Source organism: Salarias fasciatus, chromosome 20 (assembly GCF_902148845.1).
Source record: "Salarias fasciatus chromosome 20, fSalaFa1.1, whole genome shotgun sequence".
In the NCBI taxonomy this organism is placed as follows: Eukaryota; Metazoa; Chordata; class Actinopteri; order Blenniiformes; family Blenniidae; genus Salarias; species Salarias fasciatus.
In genome coordinates this window covers 7,699,612-7,719,672 of record NC_043764.1, presented here as the reverse complement: position 1 = coordinate 7,719,672, position 20,061 = coordinate 7,699,612, and the positions used below count along the sequence as shown (strand labels likewise).

Genomic DNA, 20,061 nt, shown 5'->3' with positions numbered 1-20,061 from the left:
AATGCATGAAGTGATTGTACAAGATCGCTCCCATTGACTTACAATGAGTGCTGCCACCTGCTGGTGATTTCCAGAACTGCTGGCCCAATGGAAAGTTTCATCAATTGAATCTTCATAGTTCTTAACTCTTTAATGAATGCATTGTCCCTGTCAAAATTAACAAGTGAGTGTCTGCATCATATTTTATTTTTTCAGTTGGTTAATACATTTTTGTTTGTGCCGTATTTTAAAGGACTTGATGGAAGCACAACAGCCTCAGAGAGAGAGAGACTCATCAACCAGTTCAATGATCCATCCAACACCTCAGCATGGGTCTTTCTGCTGTCTACCAGGTAATCCACAATCCACAATAGCAGCAACACAGATGTTTTAAGAGAAACACGAAGAACAGTGCACATAACGTTAGCGTGGACCTCTGCGGGCCTCAGGGCTGGATGTTTAGGTGTGAACCTGATCGGTGCCAACCGCGTGGTGGTGTTCGACGCCTCCTGGAACCCGTGCCACGATGCCCAGGCCGTGTGTCGCGTTTACCGCTACGGCCAGAGGAAGCCATGCCATATCTACCGACTGGTGTGCGACTTCACTCTGGAGAAGAAGATCTATGACCGACAGATCTCCAAACAGGGCATGTCTGGTGAGTTGTTGATGTCCAAAATACAGCAAACAAAACTGCATCAAAGCTTACTAGTCAGCTTAGCTTTATTTCAGCCATGCTTCAATCTAGAATATTGATATTAATATATTAATAACAACCAGTTTGATAAAATCCAGTAGCCGAAGAAGAGACTGACACTCGGCTGTCGCTGACACTGGCAGATTTCACATACAGTGTTTGAAGTATGGCCTTCAAGTATTTGTTTGACATGAATGTCCACTGAAAAGTCATCAGGAGCAAAACAAAAAACGAAAAACAGACTCTGACCCACCACACTGAATGGAGTCTTGCGTTCTTCAGATGAAAACTCCTCCAAACATATGTCAGTCATCAGACTTGCTTAAAAAGACCAGTCTGTATGAACAGACCCCCTCCTAAACTAAATAATCAGCTTTAAGCTGAAAGTAGAGCTCTCCTGCCAAGAAGCTCCTGTCTGGCAGGGTAAACGGTCCCGGGTGTGTGTTGCCACTTACCGCTGACACCGACATATTCAGGCCACTGATCCTCTCAACAACATCAGTGAAAATGAGCCTTTTCCCACCACAACTATCTTTGATCAGTGAAATTTGCAGGAAATTGCTGTATTTTTTTACCCTCTCACCTCTTTTGCCATCAGATCGTGTGGTGGATGACCTGAATCCAGTGCTGACCTTCACCAGGAGGGAAGTCGAGTCTCTTCTTCACTTTGTGGAGGAGGAGCCGAGCCCCTCGCTTGTCCAGCTGAAGCCCCAGGACAGCATGGAGGGCGTCCTCCGGAAGGCTCTGCACCGCTACTCTCACCTCATTACAAAGGTAGATAAGTAAAGGAATGTCTTTAGCTTTGCACGCCCTCTAGAGGTGATTAGAAGTCATGGTATGCAGTCTTTGCTGCCTCAACGTTTCAGTTTTACTTTTGTTCATCCTGTTTTTATGAAGCTGGAAACTCAATTGCAACAAAAATTTATTATTTTTGGATGATAGTTTGCTAATTTAGTGAGTCAGTGACTTTGAAAAATCCATTTTTGTGTCAGATTTCTGATGGGAGCCCTGCCAGACAGCTGTAAATACACATTGACATATGCTTCAAAGAAGCTCTCTCCAATGACTGATGCCTCTCCTCTCCTTGACACACTTGTTGTCTCAAATTAAAAAGCTATTATACATTCTTGTTCAAAACATTGATCACTGGTCTTCATTCATCCTCCCAGCAACCATTCCCCCATGAATCCCTCCTGATGGACCGCAGAGAGATGAGGCTGAGCGCTGCTGAGAAGAAAGAGGCCAAGAAGGGCTACGAAGACGAGAAGAGGGCCTCGGTTCCGTACACCCGCCCTTCCTACGCTCACTACTACCCCGCTAGTGACCAGAGCCTCACCAACATCCCGGCCTTCAGCCAGAGAAACTGGTCAGTTCACAGCTCTTTCAACACTTTTCCTACTTCTGGTTGTTTCACAAAAATTATATAGTGATTGAATGTGAATCGAGTATTAATAAGCGGGGAAAAACTCCTTCCAGGCGACCTCCCACTCGCACTGAAGAGAAGCCAGTGGCCAGTGTCCGGCCAAACCAGTCAACTCCAGTTCCCATGATGCCCCGCCAGGCGTCTGCAGGTTCTACCCAAGGCGGCGATTCCTCCAGGGCCAGTATGGGAGGCTTTCCTGTCAACTGCCTGCAGAAAGCTGGAGTGTTTGTGCAGAAAATCGTCACAACTACTGGTAAGAAAATTGTGTAGCCACTTCATTTGTGGCAATTTTTTGAGCCTCTTCTGTACTACTTTCTCTTCTTCCTCCTAAGTATCATTATCTTTTCTTTTCTAACTGATTAAAAAAAGTAATTTCTAGCAACCCTAATGTTCCTCTCTTTGTCTTTTGTAGACATTGTGATTCCAGGCACCAACAGCTCGACGGACGTGCAGGCCAGGATCACCGCTGGCGAGAGCATCCATGTTATCAGGGGCACAAAAGGTAAAGCACTCTTGAAAAACAAGGAATTTGTTTTTTCCATCATGTCAGATGTAAGAATTTGCCTCGAATGAAATCAGATGAGTCTCCAATAGATAGTTATTTGTTGGTGTCTCTGAACTACTACATGAAATCAACTCTCTCGCTTTTTTGCTCACACAAGTGGCAGGAAGTTCAGTGAATATGAACATAATATCAACACACATTTATAACTGTACGCACATACATACAAGTGTTCTTTTGCTGTAATAATTACGCCATTCATATATATATATATATATATATATATATATAGTGCCTGTATTAATTTTGGAAAGCAGACTGAACATGGTTGTGCTGATATTTTTACTCTCTTGTCTGCTTCAGGGACTTATATCAGGACAACTGATGGCCGCATCTTTGCCATCAGAGCAGCTAATAAGGCTAAGATCACAGAGGAGAGCACAATGACGCCACCTAAAGGTAGGATTATTCATTTACCTGAACAGAACCACACACACAGCTCTGGCATATCCCCTAAGCAGGCTCCTCTCTGGAAGTGATTTATCTGAATCCTTTATTTCTCCTCAGACTCACAAGCTCCACCTCAGGAGAGTTCCACCAATGGGAGCAATGGCTGCCTTTCCCCCGACAGAGAGCAGCTGGCGGCCTCCAACACGGTGCCCCGCCCGGTGTCGCCCGACAGCCCCGGGATCCTTAACGAGCTGCAGCGCTACACAGGCGGCACGGCGGCTGCAGCCTCTGCTTCAGCGGCTCCGCCAGAGGGGGCGGCAGAGAGCGCCGCAAACAAACCCCCCGCCGCCAAACTGCTTCACGCCAACGGCAGCAGCAGGGGCAACTTTGACAGTGGAAATATGAGCCGCCGCGACGCCTCCGTGGCCGACGTGATCCCGATCAACATGGATGCCGCCCAAGACCTGAGAACAGGGAACAAGCGCAAAGCCTCCAGCCCGTCCCGTGAGGAGCGGCCCAGTAAGCAGCCGTCTGCTGGCAAGCACTCCTCCGCCTCTCTGGCCTCGCAGGGCTTCCCCTTCACCGGGGGGTACGGCCTGCCACCCCTGGGCCTCAACTCCGCCATGTTGGGTGGGTCCATGGGACATCCACTATTCATGGGGCGAAGCTCGCACTACTTCCAGTCCCCTCAGGCTCAGCTGGGCGACGCCAGTTACATGTACCCGGAGCTGTTTGGCCTGGGCGGCGGCGGCGCCGCCGTCCCCACTTCCTCCTCCCCGTCTTCAACCACGACAACCACGGCTCCAGCCGTGTCATCTTCCTCCTCTTCCTCATCATCCTCTGCATCAGCCAAAGCTGCCAGTTCGCTCCCGGCCGTGCTGCCGCCGTTCATGCTGAGCCCCAGCATGGCCGGCATGGCCGGGATGCTGCCTCAAGGCTTCCCGCTGTCCTACAGTCCGTCTCTGGCCAGCCTCTACACCGGCTCCATGCTGCCCGGCGGGCTGCCGGGCCCGGCCGCCACTCCCGGTCCCGCCGGGGCCAGTTTCTTGTCGCAGTACCCCACCACTGCTGCGTCCGGCTCCTCTTCGTCCTCCCCTTCCTCCTTCTCCCCCTCGGCACGCTCCGAGGGCCACCGGGGCCCGGTCCTGATGAACGGCGGGGACATCAGCAGCGTCAGCAGCTCGGATGACGACGGCGACGAGGATAATGATGATGATGTGATCGAGGTGAAGGGATAGTGACAGACAGACAGACGGGGTTCTAATCATTTAAATGGGATGACGTCCTATTTGCCGGGATGCAGGTTGAAAAGGGTCCATTAAGGTCTTTAGGAAAACGGACAGAAAAGTTGAATGACAGCTCGGTCCCAGCAAAACGGGCTTTCTCTGGTCGTCTCTTCAACCTTGAAGAAACACTTGGAGTGGGGACTGAAAGCAGAATGGTGACCGTTGAAGGCTAAAGATTCAAAGGTGAAACGGGAAGAAGGGTGAAAAAGCTTCAAAGTAGAGAAGACGGTGGAAATCAGAGGACTTTGGGCTTCCAAGTTTGTTAGTTTCGTCCTGTAAGGGCATGAAAATGCTAATCACTGGACTTCGTACTGCTGAGTGTGGGCCTGCAGTGACCCCAGACGGCCACTAGTAGTTGTACTGTTGACTTTAGAGATTCTAGTTCTGCAGCTTTGCTCAATGTTGAATCGCTCGCTTTTCAGCTTCATTTAAAAAAAAAAAAAAAAAAAAAGATGACAGTAGGATGGAGATGCTTATTGAAAAAAAAAGTTTGACATACATTAGCTGGTAGTTTAATTCGTTAAATAACTGAAATGGTATTGTTTGTCAATTGTTGAATATTGCTACTGAATATTTGTGGAAAAAAAAGAGGTGAGAAGAGCAAACCAAACTTCAGAAAGTGTTTTGATTGAACCTAGAAATTCACTGCCAGGCCAAGGGTATTGTACGTTTTTATTCACATAGAGAAAAACAGAGGAAATGGGATCACCTTGAATTCTAAAGAAACTGGTGGCTTGTTGAGGACAGTGGTAAAGACATTTACTGAAACTTTAAAACTCTATTGAAAGAATGTATACTTAATCAAATGCCTTTCTACCAGGCCTTTTTGAAAAGACTCCTTCTGTTTAGGCATCAGACACGGGAAGATCTGATTTTTCCTCTTTTTTTGGTGTGTGCGTATTTTATATTTATGTAGTCATTTTTTTAAAGATTGCCTAAAAACAGCCAGGTAAATACGAGAAAAAAAAAAGAAGAAACAAACTGTGTCCTAGTGAGGTGTCGTCCTCGTAGCGGAGAAACAACCAACAGAAAATGCCTTTTTTGCCTCCATCTTTCTGAATGTTAACTGTGAGAGAGAGGAGAGGTTAAGGAGAGACAAACGCTCTCTGGATCTCACCCACAGTCTTACTGTAGCCTAGAGAAAAACGATGCAAAACACTCAAGCCTATATATGTATGTGTACAAGCCCAGAGGAACTGAGCTCGCCAGCGCCTGAGTTTTGGTTGCGCTCGTCGTCGTTACCGTGTTCGTTTGTGCGTGTTGTGTTTTTAAGGGTTACAAAAGGAATAGAAGTAAAACAAACATGAAACTAAAAAAAAAAAAAAAGAGTAGGAACTCGTGTTACATGGTTTGCTAACTGGTCCAGACACAGATTTCACCTCTGCTCTGCGTTTTCTTTTCTCTGTGTCATCTCATTGTTTTGTGAACAGAGCTCGACGTGAAACCAAACTTTTTGTTTTTCTGTTTTCTTGTGGAGAGGGGATGTCGCTTCGCCAAAAACAAGAAAAGCACATCAGAGAAGCTCCGTTAAAGAGGATCGTGTCTTAAAAGAGACCAAATAATGTTTTCAACAATGTAGAACCGAATGAATATCCACCACAGCAACAATTTACACATTGTCACACACACACACACACACACAAACACGCTCCCTCTCTTACTGTGTGTGTCATCCTCACAGCAACGGTTGAGACGTACATATCCATCTCTGCGCTGTGCTGCACTGTAAAAAAGACACAAATCTGTATACGTCTTTACACGACGTCTGGGTGAAAGCTGAAAAAAGGCTTCATCGTGTGACCAAGATCCCCTTTAGATTACCCACGATGCACCACTCGGGTCCTCACATAGAAAAGCCCATCTCCTCCAACACGGCTGCAGCCAGAGCTTTAAAAAGAAGAAAATCCACCAGCTCACTGACGTGAAGACGCAGCATTTCCCCACCCTTCACTCTCCGTACTGAAACTGTTATTTTGCTCTTGTTTCTTTTCTTTTTTTTTTTTTGCTCTCCTCTTTTTACAATGTTTGAATTTACCAAATTAATTTATTTATAATGGTGCATATTTATTCATTTGTATTTTTATTTTTGTACAACATCTTTTTTTTTTCTTGGTTTTCCATTTGTTTCTTCATTATCTTGTTTGTAAGATTTGTATGGTCATATTAGCATTGTTGTTACTACAGATTATGTTTGTTTGTTTTTTTTTTTCTTGCTTGTTGGATGATTTTCCATTTTGTTCTGGTAAAAACTGACGATCAGCCAGTCTGACCCATCGCATGTGAACAGGTGCAGAACTTGCATGTGGACCAAGCGATTACTGCGTCGCTGAGCACGATAATATCCAGGATCAAACTTGTAACAAGGATCCGATATCTGATCAGCTCTTCCTAACGGGAAAAAAAATGGAATGTCCAACACCGAGTGATTACTTGATAATCGGCCGAATTCAGAGCCACGTGCTTATTTACATGAGCTCAGATGATTGGGAAACGAATGTCTCATCGACTCAGCGTGAGCCGATAAGTGTGCGCGTACGCTCAATCACAAGTAGTGGGTCGGAAACCGAGGCAGTCCAGCCACTCATCAGCTGAAAAGAGAATAATAATATCAAGTGCTTTTCTCGGCTTCTTCTGTGGCTGTTTTTATGGTCCATCGCCATTTCATCTGAACTGTTGACCATCGAACGAGTTTCCTCAGCAATCGAACTGTCCGGTTGTCACTGACCGCTCTGTAGTTTCACAGCTCTCTACTTGAATTTACATATTTATTTATACAAATCGAAGTGGTCGGACCAGCCGAGCCGACCGCCTGAATTCCATTTTTGCCGAGGAGAAGATTAAAAGAGATCTGCTGTCTGTGAGGATTGGCTCCAGTCAAAGCCTGTTGTGTAGATTACTGATGGGTGATGTGTATGACCCTGGATTGCTTTCAGATCCTTTTTTTTTTGTTTGTTTTTTTTTGAAGTTTGTAAATAAAGAGAAACATGACCGAAACAGTACTTTTCCTTTTTTTTATTTTATCTTTTTTCAACTGTAGTGGTAGTTAAGTTACATATGTAGTTCACACACAACTTTTTCACCCCTTACTCTCACACACACAAAAATGACATGTTAAATTGACAAGACAGCTTTTTCTGTAAAATGTTGACATTTTACAGATGTACAGCGATATAAGCTTATATTTCAACACCCTCACTAAGATTTTAGTATTAATATAACTATTCAAATTGTGTAATAGGGATGACAAACATGTCTCATATCAGTAGGTAATGAAATGGACAATATAAAGTTTATTTTTGCCACTCTGCTTTGAAACACCATAAATACTACTGCATGACTCAAAATTATGTCAAAACTACTGTAGACTATATTCATATTTGGTTATTCGTGTTTTTTATTCATTGATTTAGTTAATTCTTATTTCCAAACACGGAGCTTATTTTCTGAGGCTGTCTCTGAATGACAAAGTTTCACAATCAGGATTTTTGAGGACTTCACAAAAAACCATGGCTACTTCTCAATCAGTTTAATCAACAGTGCACAGCAAAATGCAAAAAAAATCATCACCTAGTATGGCATATAGATAAAATGAAACTATGCCTCCAAAGTTTATTCCTAAGCTAAAGTATGAGCGATGGCAACAATCAAATCAGCATGAGGCTTGTGGAGACTGAACCGCAAGTATGGTTTTCCTTCATGAAACATGAGTTTTTATATTCTATATTCAGAAATGCATGAGATCTAAATCTTTGTTTCTGATGACTCTGGATGAAGGTCCTGTTCAGTCTGTGCCCTTGTTCACTGTTTTCCCGTGACAGCCTGTTTGTATGTGATTTGTCTTCAGTGGAAAATGTGACGTGAGTTCAAATGGTTCAGAATAAATTGAATGCATCTCTGTGTGTGTGTTATCGTTTCATGTTTTGTGTATGTGACTTTACTAATTCAAACAAAGAGTTGCAGTGGCTGAGAGACGAGAGTGGCGGACTTGAGATTTGAGGTTTACAGATTTGATTCCCACCATGAACAGGTCACCTGTGTGAGACCGTAGAGCACTGCATCCAAGAAGTAGAATGGGTAAAATGCAGAAAAAAGGGATTTCCCCAAAAAGGTTAAACAGCATGATTAGGTTATTTGCACTTGGAAGTGAAAACAACTGCAAAATGCATGATATATGCAATGTAATGCGATTTTTAAAATGTTTAATTTAATGTTAGTTAATTCTCCTCGTTGAATCAGTAGCCATAATGCTCGTATGTTCTCATAAATGTGCGTTTTGTCGCGACCAAGGCCTGTCTGGTGAGGCGTTTTGCAAGAACTCCGTTTCCCAGCGTGCTTTGCGGCGCGCTGCGTTACGTGACTTGACGTTGTCGTCGATGACGGTGGCAGACGGCGCAGGTCAGTTAGCCGAGTGGTCGGACTGGGAGGAGAAGTGTCTGCCCAGATCCTTTATTCATCGTTTTCTCGGGCTGCCAACTCTCAAAAGACAGAGGCAGAAGAAAATAGACGCATGAAGCTGCGGTGGCGCCATAAAAAACGGAGGACTTCCCTGGAAGTGGCGCAGGTTCGGGGGCGTCTCCAACATTGTTTTGAGGGCCTGTTGCTAGCTCCGGGAAATCCTCGGGTTTAGCCCCCGAGACGCCGGGCCGAGGCAGGGAGAGCCCGCACCGGACCAGGGACCCGATCCTGTCGGCTGCTGTCACCCTCCAGGTTTTTACTGACGCCGTCTGCTCTGTCTCCACCTGAAGACGAAACTTCTCCGCTCTTCCGCGTCGGACCTGGTATAAAGAGAAGCTAACCTTAGCGCTGCCGTGTTTGCAGGCTAACTCAGCCAGGATGTGAACAACTTGGCACTCTGTGGGTTGTGTACACCAGGATCTGCAAACTGGGCTCCTACCACCTCTCTGTTAGCTGGAGGGGAATCGAGTTATGCTTCAGTTTACACCTCCTGAAGGTCACCGGGTCGGTTGACTGAAGGTTCTTCAGCTGAGGTTATCACACCTGAATGCTTATCTACTGCAGCCCAAAGTTTGCTACCTTTGATGAGCTGTAAGAATCCACTTGGGTGCTTGTTTGCCTCTGCATTTTACTATCTGGTTGCTGCAGAAATATGTTGTAAAGGTTAAAAGTATCTCATTGAATTTCACAACAAAGATCAACAGAAAGAGCAGACTCTGATTACCAAAGCTACGGTTTACCAAGACAGGTCCAGGCAGTGTCCCGGATGAAGACTCACACTGGATGTTGGATTTTGATGCTGTCTTATCTGGCATCAATCATCTCACATTAGCATCCAAACACTGCTGCAACACAAGCAACTATCTTTTTCACTCGCTTGGGTGTATTTTTTCAAAGACTCTTCAAGACCGATCAAAATGAATCGTTACCTGCCAGTGGCCCGACAACACTTCCTGGCGGCCCTCGCCAGCACCAGTGTGGTGGTCAAAACTATCAGTGCTGTGGTGGTCCTGCTCTACCTGCTGTCATGGGCCGTCGACACACCGTACGCCCTGGGAGTGACCCCGGGCTACCTTTTTCCTCCCAACTTCTGGGTGTGGACGCTGGTGACCCACGGGGTGGTGGAGCAGCACATCTGGGGTGTGGCAGCCAACGTGGGGACAGTCATGGCCTGTGGGCGCCTGCTGGAGCCTCTGTGGGGTGCCCTGGAGCTCCTGATCTTCTTTGCAGTGGTTAACGTGTCTGCAGGCCTCCTGGCTGGCCTCTCCTACCTCCTGACCTACGTGGCCACCTTTGACCTGGACTACCTGTTTGCTGTGCGTGTCAATGGAGCAGCTGGGTTCCTGGGAGGTGTCCTGGTGGCCCTGAAGCAGACCATGGGGGATACGACAGTCCTTCGAGTGCCACAGGTGAGGCTATAAAGAGAAACATGCTCTGTGTCCAGGCTGGCCTGCTGGATGATATTGCCACAGATAAAATAATAATAATAAAGACATACAATACTGTAGTTTTTCAATAAAAACAATATTTCTAATTTTTAGAATACTAAGCAGACATAACACTGAGATCGTGAACCTCTTGCAGCAAGAAGCCACAGTAAAAGTTTGTATACTTTTTCTTCAGCATCAAATTAATAGTACGAGGTGAATTGATTAAAACATACACAGTGAGGACTGCACAAATCATACAGCATGAGAAGCAACAGGTTTTTCCAAACTGAAGTTTTAAGACTAGAAAAACAGAGTTTCAGGTTCCTCTTTATGCGAAGAGGAGTTTTAATTCGGTCAAAATGAGCTTGACACCCCTGGTAAAACAGTATTTGACTCCAGTACACACAGGGTTTTGTGTAATAAATTGGACCAACAGGAAAACCTCATGATGTTTGTGTGTTTATGCAGACAACTTTCTGGTTTGTTCCAGTAAAGTATTTGGTATGTATCACGTGTACAAACACACCTGAAACAGGAATTACAGCTACAAAATTTGATCCACCACATCTCACAGTTACATAAATGACAACAGTATGAAACAGAAGGAAGCCTGGAGCTGTTGTGTTGAAGTAATAGATCACTTGATAGTGTAGTCATTATCCAATTTATTTATACACAAATGCAAGGTGTTACTCAGTTGTTAGCAGTGAAAACGAGTTTCATATTGTTCTGACGAGTGATGTTTGTCTGTTTGCCATCGTGGCTTTGTGTAATAACTGCTGTGTGAGCATACTGTGCAGTTTAATGAACTGTTACTGATAAAGTCATCCAGGTTGGTGGTTCAGCTGCTGATTGTTTGCTCTGTGAAGCATCAGTTTGGTCTGATAATGTTCGTATTCATTTATAACAACATCATGCTGCCAGTGTTTTATGAGTTTCGCATTTCTGCTATAACCCTGAAGCTCCTGGTCTCCTCTGCTTCAGCTGCCCACATGTGCAGTGAGTGTGTCCTGAGCTTGGTCTCTTCACTTTAATTTGAGTTATTTTAGCAGGCTAAGAAGAATGCCAACAAAAACCGTTGCAGCAGGCCGGTTACCTGGCATGTAACCAGCTATTGTTTGGTGTTCCCATTCCTCAGTCCTGCTGGCTTGAGTGAAATGTGGGAACTGCCAGCTGAGGCCATCTGTGGGCACAGTGACAGCTGCCCTCATGGATTCTTCTCTCTGTTTTCTCTGTAGGTAAGACTCAAAGCAGCGCCTGCTCTGGTCCTGCTCCTCCTGGCCTTGCTGCGTCTCTCCGGGCTGCTCGACAGCGCCGCTCCCCTGGCAGCGTACAGCTTCGGCGCCCTGTCTGGATGGGTCTACCTCCGCTTCTACCAGAGGCACAGCCGGGGCCGCGGGGACATGTCCGACCACTTTGCCTTCGCCAGTTTTTTCCCTGAGGCGCTGCAGCCGGCCGTGGGGCTGCTGGCAGGCCTGGTCCACGCCGCCCTGGTCAAGATAAAGGTGTGCAGGAAGATGGTGAAGAGATACGATGTGGGCGCGCCCTCCTCCATCACCATCAGCCTCCCAGGGACAGACCCACAGGATGCAGAGCGGAGGAGGTGAGTAATGGAGTCAAAGAAGAGTTGTTCATATGAAGGGAACAGTGTGATCCCGATCATTTCTGTTAGCTGTTCTGCAACTTGATCATCACTCACATCACACAGTGCAAACACACACACCCATTTAATGATCTCAACACACTGGTCTGACAAAAGGCTTTGTCTTTCATGTTAATTACTGCTGGAACGTCTGGTGAGCCTCTGTGTTCTTTTTTAAATGTGTTTACAGGACACCTAAATAAGTCATGGTGTTAATCAGACTATGACTGGAATCTGAAAGCTCTCGTGGACATATTGAACTGAAATCAAAGTTTTCAGAGTCAAACCAAAACTCAGATGATGTCGTGATGTCATGAGGATGTCAGTGTCCTCCTGGACTGGAAAAAGTTAGTTGAGTACAAAATCCTGACCCAGGATTTCAACAACATGGAAAAAGATAAAGAGGAGCACAAAAAAACGATATGGCGAAAACTGATGGTTTGTCTTTGGGCAAATCCAGAGGCATGGCTGCTCACTGGCGAACTTGATAATAATGATAGTCTGTAATGTCAATCAGAAATATCCCAGCATGTTTCATTATTTCAATCCTAAATCAATTAAACTCCTGTCAAAGTATACTGACTCGTATAAAGATAAAAGGTGGACAGAACCGTTTGTAACTTGACTTTGAATGGCTTTCATTTCTCCTGATGTTTTACTGCTTGACACACACCGTTGTCACTCTTATACAGATTGTCAACATTGCTCACACTTCACACGACCTGAAGTGGTCGAGAGAATATCATCGTATAATAATAATCGTACTTGAATGCACACACCTCGCTATGTGTCCACCTGTATTCCAGCTCCTTCCCTGGATGAATTGTTTCTTCCAATATGACACACGCGTGGCGGCCGTGTGCGTGAATCTAAAGACTTTTGTAAATATTTGATTTTGATTAGCTGGTGATTCAGACCTCTGCTGAATGGAATATGTTACGAGCAACTGGTTGATTAAATTCTCGGTCATTTAAAGAGTTGAATCAGGAGAAATGTCCATCTGTAATATTAAAGCAGGAATCCAAGCTGATGTAGATTCATAGCTGAAGTCGGTGTAATTCAGTCCCAATGCAGAAAAACAAAAATATCATTTCCTCTACTGAGCCTGAATGCTCTTTTTATGTTCCATTTAGCAGCAGGTTAGAAAATAACTACTGGATGACAACTCCAAACAATGTCAGTGCAGACAATGCCTCCTCTGTTCACTGCATAAAGACTTTTTTTTATCCCTCTCCTCAGTCAGCGCTATCACTTGTGTCTTTGGGGTATGTTTCTGTCCTCTATCACAGTCTTCACTGAATACCCAAAGCCTTTTGGTTTTTAAAGTCAGACGTGTACACTTACATTAAGATTCATCTATACATGCTCTAATAATGGGTTTATGGAGTCCGACAAAGCCATTAGAAGGGTGTGTCGGGTGTGCCTTCTTGACTGAATTGCCTTAATCAAGTTTTTTTTTTTTAAATTATGATCTTTGACCATAGTTGCTCCACATTCACTTGATTGCCTCTTTTACTTTTTAAGGAGTGGATCATGAGGTATTTATACAGAGTCAGCTCCAGAAGTAAAACCAGTGTGAAGCAGTGAATACAGTGAACTGATGAGAGTTCAAGTAGTATCGAGGGAAAAGCTGAATGCAAACACAACAAAAGCTTTTGATTCTCTCTCCAGTCTTGTTTTATTTTTCTGATCTGTTGGGAGTTCACATTGGGAGTTCAGTGAGCTCAGCTGTTACACACAGTCCAGAAATGCTGTTACTTATCTCTTATGTCATTATATTGAATTACAGAATCTCTGTGTTGTCTATACTTTAGTGTGAGTTACATTATTAATGTGGATGGAACTCGATTGTGAGCGTGATTTTACAGATTGGAGGAAAAATGCTGCTGTGACCTTAAATGTGGCAGGAATGTAACACAGAACATAACGTGATCATGTCTGTGGAACACCTCAGCAGATCGGGTTATGCAGAGGTTTAAAGGCACAGCAAGTAACATTGTGTCACATAGTGTTCTTCCTCCCTTCCCCTCCCCCTCCTCTCCTTTGGAGAGCGTCACACAGGTTTCCAGTTTAGGGCCGGCGCAGATGTAATACACAGAATGCTGCACTGCTTGTTTGGGAACTCTCAAATGATTGGTTCTGGAACCAGGAAGTGGTGATGGGCTAGCCCCGCCCACCAAAGTTGTTCTGGCCTGTACCTCTGTTTGAAAGGAAAACTTTGAGCAAGACATTGTTGATGAGGAAGACAGATTGTTTGAAGGGAATGTTCCTTCCATACTTGGTGACAAATGGGAATGTTTCTGTTTTTAGAGTAAATTTGTTACTTATTGCATTTTTAATTTTGTGTTTCCTGAACTAAACTGTGTTCGGCACCCCTGTACTTCCCTCTGGCGTTATTAAGGAACGCATGTCTTTGCTTTGTCCTCCCAGACAACTGGCCCTAAAAGCTCTGAACGAGCGCCTAAAGCGTGTGGAGGACCAGTCGGCGTGGCCCAGCATGGACGACGAGGAAGACGACGACGAGGACGAAGTGAGAACCGACACGCAGCCGCTCCTCCCGGGCGGACGCGACCCCGCCTCCTCCTCCTCCTCCTCCTCCGCGCCACGAACAGCTGCCGGCATGTCCCTCTCCTCCACCTCCTCGTCCTCCATGTCCCAGAGCGGCGGGGCGCCTTCCTCCGGCGGGGTGCAGCACCCGGAGTCCAGCATCATCAGCTTCGAGGACGCCCCGTCCAGATCATAGCAGCGAGGACACACGTGTATAGATACGCACGCTCATTTCGATGTCACTGGCAAGTATACTAGTGTGTTCAGTGTCCCTGACTAGTATGCAGGTGTGTTCAGTGGCAGTGATTAGGCAAACACTCAGTAACACACACCAGATCTCGGGCCAATCCGCACGCGCAGCCGCGTGCTCACAACTGCTCCGTCAACGTCGCCAAGCCCAGAAGACTGTCCAGGTCAGACTTGGTGGTTGTAAATTCTCTCTGGGCGGAGTGAACACTTTGCTTCTACTCTCCCTTCTGACCGTCAGAAAAAAAAAAAATCAGTCTTGTCCGGATTCGATCTCAAGCCGCAGAGCTCTGTCCACTGCTTCATGCGTCTCTTCTTCTTGCTTTCATAATAAATAACAGAATGGGTGTACACGATTCTTTTTCTAAGTCTTTTTCGGAGCAGCCGTGTTTGTCCTTGAATCGCCTGTCATGAAAAAGCGACACAGACTCGCGCCGGATGTGACGGTGCGGAGGATATTAGCTTTCACCGGTTGCGACGAGTAGCCAAGGAGCGAGACAGGAAGTAGGAGAAGCATGAACTCGGCACGAGGTGCCGACCAGAGGAGAGACGCTGCTGCAGGTCCGTCCTGCTGATGAACTCCCATACCAAACTTCAAGATGAGAAGAAGTGCCGGGTGGAAAGTGTTTTCCAGGTCATTTACAACCTGGCTTCTCTTTTACTCTTTTAGATCCACATGCTTTTTTTTTTTTTTTTTTTTTTTTTTTACTGCCCCACTTTGTCATGTGGTGGAGGCTTTTTTTTTTCTGTCTTCATTTCTGTTGACTTATGTGTTGACAGTGTGACCGACAAATCCACTGATCTTGGTTTACTTTTTTTTTCTTTTGTTTTTTTTTTTAACTGTTAAATTGTGAACATCCATGTTTTAGGATCTGAAAAGATGTGAGAATTGTTCAAGCAATAGTGATCTGGGTGCGTTTTTGACGTAAAGAGAAGTGACCAAGTGCAGGAGAAATAGAGATCAACAGACTGTACTGATGTTTTTTTGTTTAGTTTTTTTTTTTAATGTGTAATCACATTGATTCATGAGTGGCCGACGTGCTCTCGGCCTTGACCCCAAAAAGCCAGACGATCCCTGCACTGATCTGCAGTCCGCTCAGCACGCCTTCCCCTCCTCACCTTCGTCACACTCAGGCGACGTTTAATTTGACCATGAGCCTGATGGGCAGCTGAATTGTTCCATGTGGACGACCCCGAACGTCTCACAAAGCTGATGGTCTCTTCATTATATCTGCACACAGTCTGCAATTTAAATGTTGCGTTCTGTTGTGGTAGCTGTCAAATCAATGAATTCCCAATTTCCCAAATGTCTGTATGAATTAAAATTATTGACAGACAATAAATGAGTACAGATGTCGCAATTACAGTGGTGATAAGTTGAAACCCGATTGCCAAACGTGCGAGCACGAGGCTAAACGTTCGCTGAACTAGTGAAGAAAGCACATATCTGCTAGTTCCTGTTATGGTGTAACAGAAGGAAGTGGAGGAGTCATTCAGACATTTTTACCATTTTAAGGTAACGGCAGAGATTTGAATGATCAGACGTGCTGTGAAGGGACACAAAGCAGAACCCGAGTCTGCAGTGACTTGATCACTGCAGCAGCTTCACACCGAGTTTACAGATCAGTCACTTTTCATCCGTTCTCGCTTCCATCTGAACAATAACGGCTGTTGGATTCAAAAGCCGGATGATCTGAACCTTGAGATTTGTCTGTTTCACCTCTAATGTGTTCCTTTCCTTACCCCAAAGGCAGACCTAGAGGTGAAATGAAATCTGATGATCTTTTCATAGGTGGCAAATTACACAAATCACCTTTCTTACATGGACAGCTAATTCACATTTACGTTGTTTTTTTTTCTAATAATACAAGCTTGTTGCATGTATTTTAGAAATCTACACACATTAATTCTGAATTTGACATTTGAAAGCTAAACTGTTATTTAATTCAACATTGTTGTTTAATGGAAAAAACTTTAAAAGAAAGTTTGCAGAAATATCTAAATGTGGGAAAACTGTTAAAATCACGTTTTAATTAATCAGTCTTTGAGATTCGATATAAACTCTGAGCATCTTTTAATTTGTTGTAAATCATATCTCACATATTTAATGTTGTATTGGGGTATAGCATTGCAGAACCAGAGTCTTTGCTTTTAAACAAATGGCGGAAGTCATTTGTAAAAACTTAAGAAGGTCTGTAAACTTGTTTCTCCATGATTCAGCTGATTTTTTTTTTTTTTTCCCTGATGAAATGTGTTCGAAGGGGAAGTGATAAGCCATATTAGAAGCTGTGTGTTCTGTCCTGTTTCTCCTGTTTACTTCACCCTGCTGCGGTTTTCAGTGTTGGGCCACTCCTTTAGTGAAATATTCCGAGATTCAAATGTTTCAGTCCTGAATCGAAGAGGTGATGTGTAAAACCTCAGACTGCACTCCGTGCCGGAAGTTAGTTCAGAACTGAACCAAACTGTCACTGTCAGACCTCCTCAGTCTGCAAACAGCTGTCGACTGTTCTGTCACGCCAGCTTTACTTCTACTCATCTCCCATCGCACTGTAAAAATCAGCAATGTGGAGGGAAAAAAAACATCCAAACACCTGCAGATCAAACCGATGCAACGTGGAAAAGTTGCGTAACTTTATCAGTGAGAAGGAATCTGGTTCTTGGTCGTCTGACCAGTGATTTGCGTCAGGCTTGTTCCACAGTGTTTTTTTTTTTTTTTCTCCGCTCTCTCTGTAAACGTCTGCTGCCTGTTTGAATAATTCCAGCATTGGGCCTGTTGTAGACCAGTCTGAAGGAGTGTAGGAGAGGGTGAAGAACGATGAAGGTTCTGCCGGAACGCGATCTGGCTCCTCACTGGATTTATAGGCAGATCTTCTTCCTCTTCCTGGACACGACTGTCCCGTTGATGCACTGTGGGCATGCTGACTTTTCAAAACCTCCATCCAGTTATTGTACTTTCTTCTGTTGGTTTGTTGTCAAAGTGGCTGATAGAAGATACAAATCACCTACATTTTGAGTTTCCTACTCACAGCTATTTGTTTCTCAACTGCATGAATCTCTAACATTTCAAACTCAAAGTCTTGATTTCCAGTCTGAACAAAAGAAAATAATAATATACTTCATGGTACAATATGTAGACGAGTGAGAGGCAGCAGTGAGTCAGTGGTGTTCACTCTGCACTCTTTTTATCTTGTTTTAATGCAAAATTGCAAAATACAAAATGTATTTTAATGTTTTCACTGTACAGAAGTCTTTTCAGACTCGTACATTCAGCGTATCCACAGTGTTTACTGTCTATATGAAGTTATGCTCTTGTTAGTTAAATGCTCTGTAATGTTATTTATGCTGTAATTGAGCTAAAGAACTGGTTTACCTGGATCATTGTTGTAATTCATTCAGGCAGCAAAGAAACTGCAATGCAGAACAGGGCTAAGAAGTTGTACCTACAGCACAGTGTGCATTATTTATTTATCCATTTCACAAACTTTTCATGTTTTAAGTTAACATAAGAACTACATATGTGATGTTCTTGCTTTTTGCATGGCATAACTTCAAATAGAACAACACAAAATAACCACCCTGATTTCATCCCAGAGACAGCAGTTTGGCGACGTTCTACTGGAATAGCTGCGATACGTCGTTTGCCTCCTGGAACTTTACAGCCTTTTTTTAAGAGACGGATCTCTGAAAGCCAGGAGGACAAAGCCGCTCCAGACGACCACCTAATGTCCAGCAGCAGCATGATGTTAGTTTTACATGGCGCCCCTTGAACATCATGTACCGCATGCATCTTTTATAAGCTTAATTTGTCTCTATAATTTCACGTCTTCATCAGCAGTTCTAGTGTGTTCTGGTCGCTGCGTGTGCCGATGGTGACGCTGTTGAATCTTTCAGCCACTTTACCAAACAACACATTGTCGTTTGGGGGATTACAAAGAAGGAGCAGTGAGTTTGGAGGAACAGCACCCCCTGTGACCTGAAGATTAAAAAAAAAAAAAAAAAAAAAAAAAACACCCTCTGGATTGAACTCTGATCGCTGCTGGTTGTTCTCTTCATCCTCCTGTCAAAGGTCAATGTGGGATTTATTTTTTTTCTTAAATCGTTTTCAGTCTCAACTTTTGCTCTGGCAGATCCTCTTCACACTAATGACTCTTCTCGCTGTAACTGTGGCTGTTGCACAGACTTTTGTTTTAGGTTGAATATATTTCTTTATCTCTATATGAAATAAAAAAGGATTGTATGAAAGTTGTGCTATTGTTTTGTCTTTTGTTGTACATAAATACGTTCATCAGTGTGTCTGAATTATTTATCAGGAGAACTTTTAAATTTTTATTTAATTTTGTGGAGATTGGTAAATTAAGGACACTATTACAACTTGAAAAAGATTAATTCCTTTTGAAATGTGACTTTCACTATGTGACCAAGCTACGTTCACAAACTTCAGGATTAAAAAATATACAATCTGATCTTTACGCTAAATGTTTAACATATCTGACCTGTAAAGTCGATGAGGCCATGTCAGCTGTGCTTCTCTTCTTTTCAGTACAGATGTGACCAGCTTCACTGCCTTCCAATTCAATTCAGCTTTATTTATGAAATGCCAATTACAACGTGGTCGCTTCTAGACAATTTTACAGAGAAAATCCAACCGATCCACATGAGCAAGCATAAGCGACTGTGGAAAGGAAAAACTCCCTTTTAACAGGAAGAAACCTTTGCAGAACCAGGCTCAGAGGTGGCGGCTTTCTGCTATTCCTTCCACCTCATTTCTTCCACCTCACAGATCATCACAGAGGTGTTTTATATCTTTACAAACCTGACCCTCACCTCCCACTTTCTATACTATAAAATCAAGAATAGCAGCAGCAGGAAAAGTCCTGTGTTGAAGTGGATGTGCTTCACCTGATGTGGTACTGCTACCTTACTTTTCCTGGCTTTACCCAGGGAGGCAGTTATTGGAGCATATCCTCAAAGAACTTGATGAAAATTGAAATGTTAAAATACACCATAGACATGGTGAACTTTTGACTTATATGAAACAATTGCATTTTTTTGTGTAAGGGGGTAGAAAAACCTTGAAAACAAAAAGATTTAGGTTTCATTGCATTAGCCTGTATTTATTGAAATGCCTCAATCGGCCGCCAGGTGGCGCATTACGCCCAGTCATGGTGAAAAGAGTTATGACTGAGCTTCAACAAACGACACCACTTCTTTCTTTCGAATTAAATGGCATTGATCACTTTCGAAGCCTTGAACTAAAACCGACAGTTTTAAAACTTCCTGTTAAGAAAAACACTATTTTATCTGATGAGTAAAAATAACAGTGATACAGTTTTGGGGATCTAAGGTAGTTTTTTCCTCATAAATATTTATTTACATTCTCTGGAATAATAATTCTGATGAATAAATC

General features: G+C 44.0%; 2 protein-coding genes across 4 annotated transcripts in view; both read left to right on the top strand.

Moving 5' to 3' along the window:
- Nucleotides 1–6,067, top strand: part of LOC115407889 (helicase ARIP4-like) — a 76,013-nt gene extending 69,946 nt beyond the window's left edge. For 2 of the 3 annotated variants that reach the window (XM_030118455.1, XM_030118454.1), the window contains exons 15-22: nucleotides 233–332; nucleotides 429–634; nucleotides 1,272–1,447; nucleotides 1,843–2,039; nucleotides 2,150–2,349; nucleotides 2,509–2,598; nucleotides 2,962–3,057; nucleotides 3,166–4,286. In XM_030118455.1, the coding sequence (XP_029974315.1) occupies nucleotides 233–332; nucleotides 429–634; nucleotides 1,272–1,447; nucleotides 1,843–2,039; nucleotides 2,150–2,349; nucleotides 2,509–2,598; nucleotides 2,962–3,057; nucleotides 3,166–4,286 (2,186 nt within the window). Of the gene's footprint in view, nucleotides 1–232; nucleotides 333–428; nucleotides 635–1,271; nucleotides 1,448–1,842; nucleotides 2,040–2,149; nucleotides 2,350–2,508; nucleotides 2,599–2,961; nucleotides 3,058–3,165 lie in introns of all 3 variants that reach the window. The other variant, XM_030118453.1, reaches the window with a different exon arrangement.
- A 2,663-nt stretch (nucleotides 6,068–8,730) lies between these two features.
- tmem115 (transmembrane protein 115) lies at nucleotides 8,731–18,686 on the top strand. Its single transcript, XM_030118520.1, has 3 exons — nucleotides 8,731–10,198; nucleotides 11,458–11,822; nucleotides 14,292–18,686. Exons 1-3 carry the CDS (start codon nucleotides 9,707–9,709, stop codon nucleotides 14,602–14,604), a joined length of 1,170 nt encoding a protein of 389 aa, XP_029974380.1. The 5' UTR covers nucleotides 8,731–9,706; the 3' UTR covers nucleotides 14,605–18,686.
- The last annotated feature ends 1,375 nt before the right edge of the window (nucleotides 18,687–20,061 follow it).

Excerpts from the sequence above, each read along its gene's own strand:
- tmem115 (XM_030118520.1), top strand. The coding sequence starts at position 9,707 with ATGAATCGTTACCTGCCAGTGGCCCGACAACACTTCCTGGCGGCCCTC. Across the intron at positions 10,199-11,457 it reads CAGTCCTTCGAGTGCCACAG|GTAAGACTCAAAGCAGCGCC; the intron begins GTGAGGCTATAA and ends TTTTCTCTGTAG. Across the intron at positions 11,823-14,291 it reads CAGGATGCAGAGCGGAGGAG|ACAACTGGCCCTAAAAGCTC; the intron begins GTGAGTAATGGA and ends TTGTCCTCCCAG.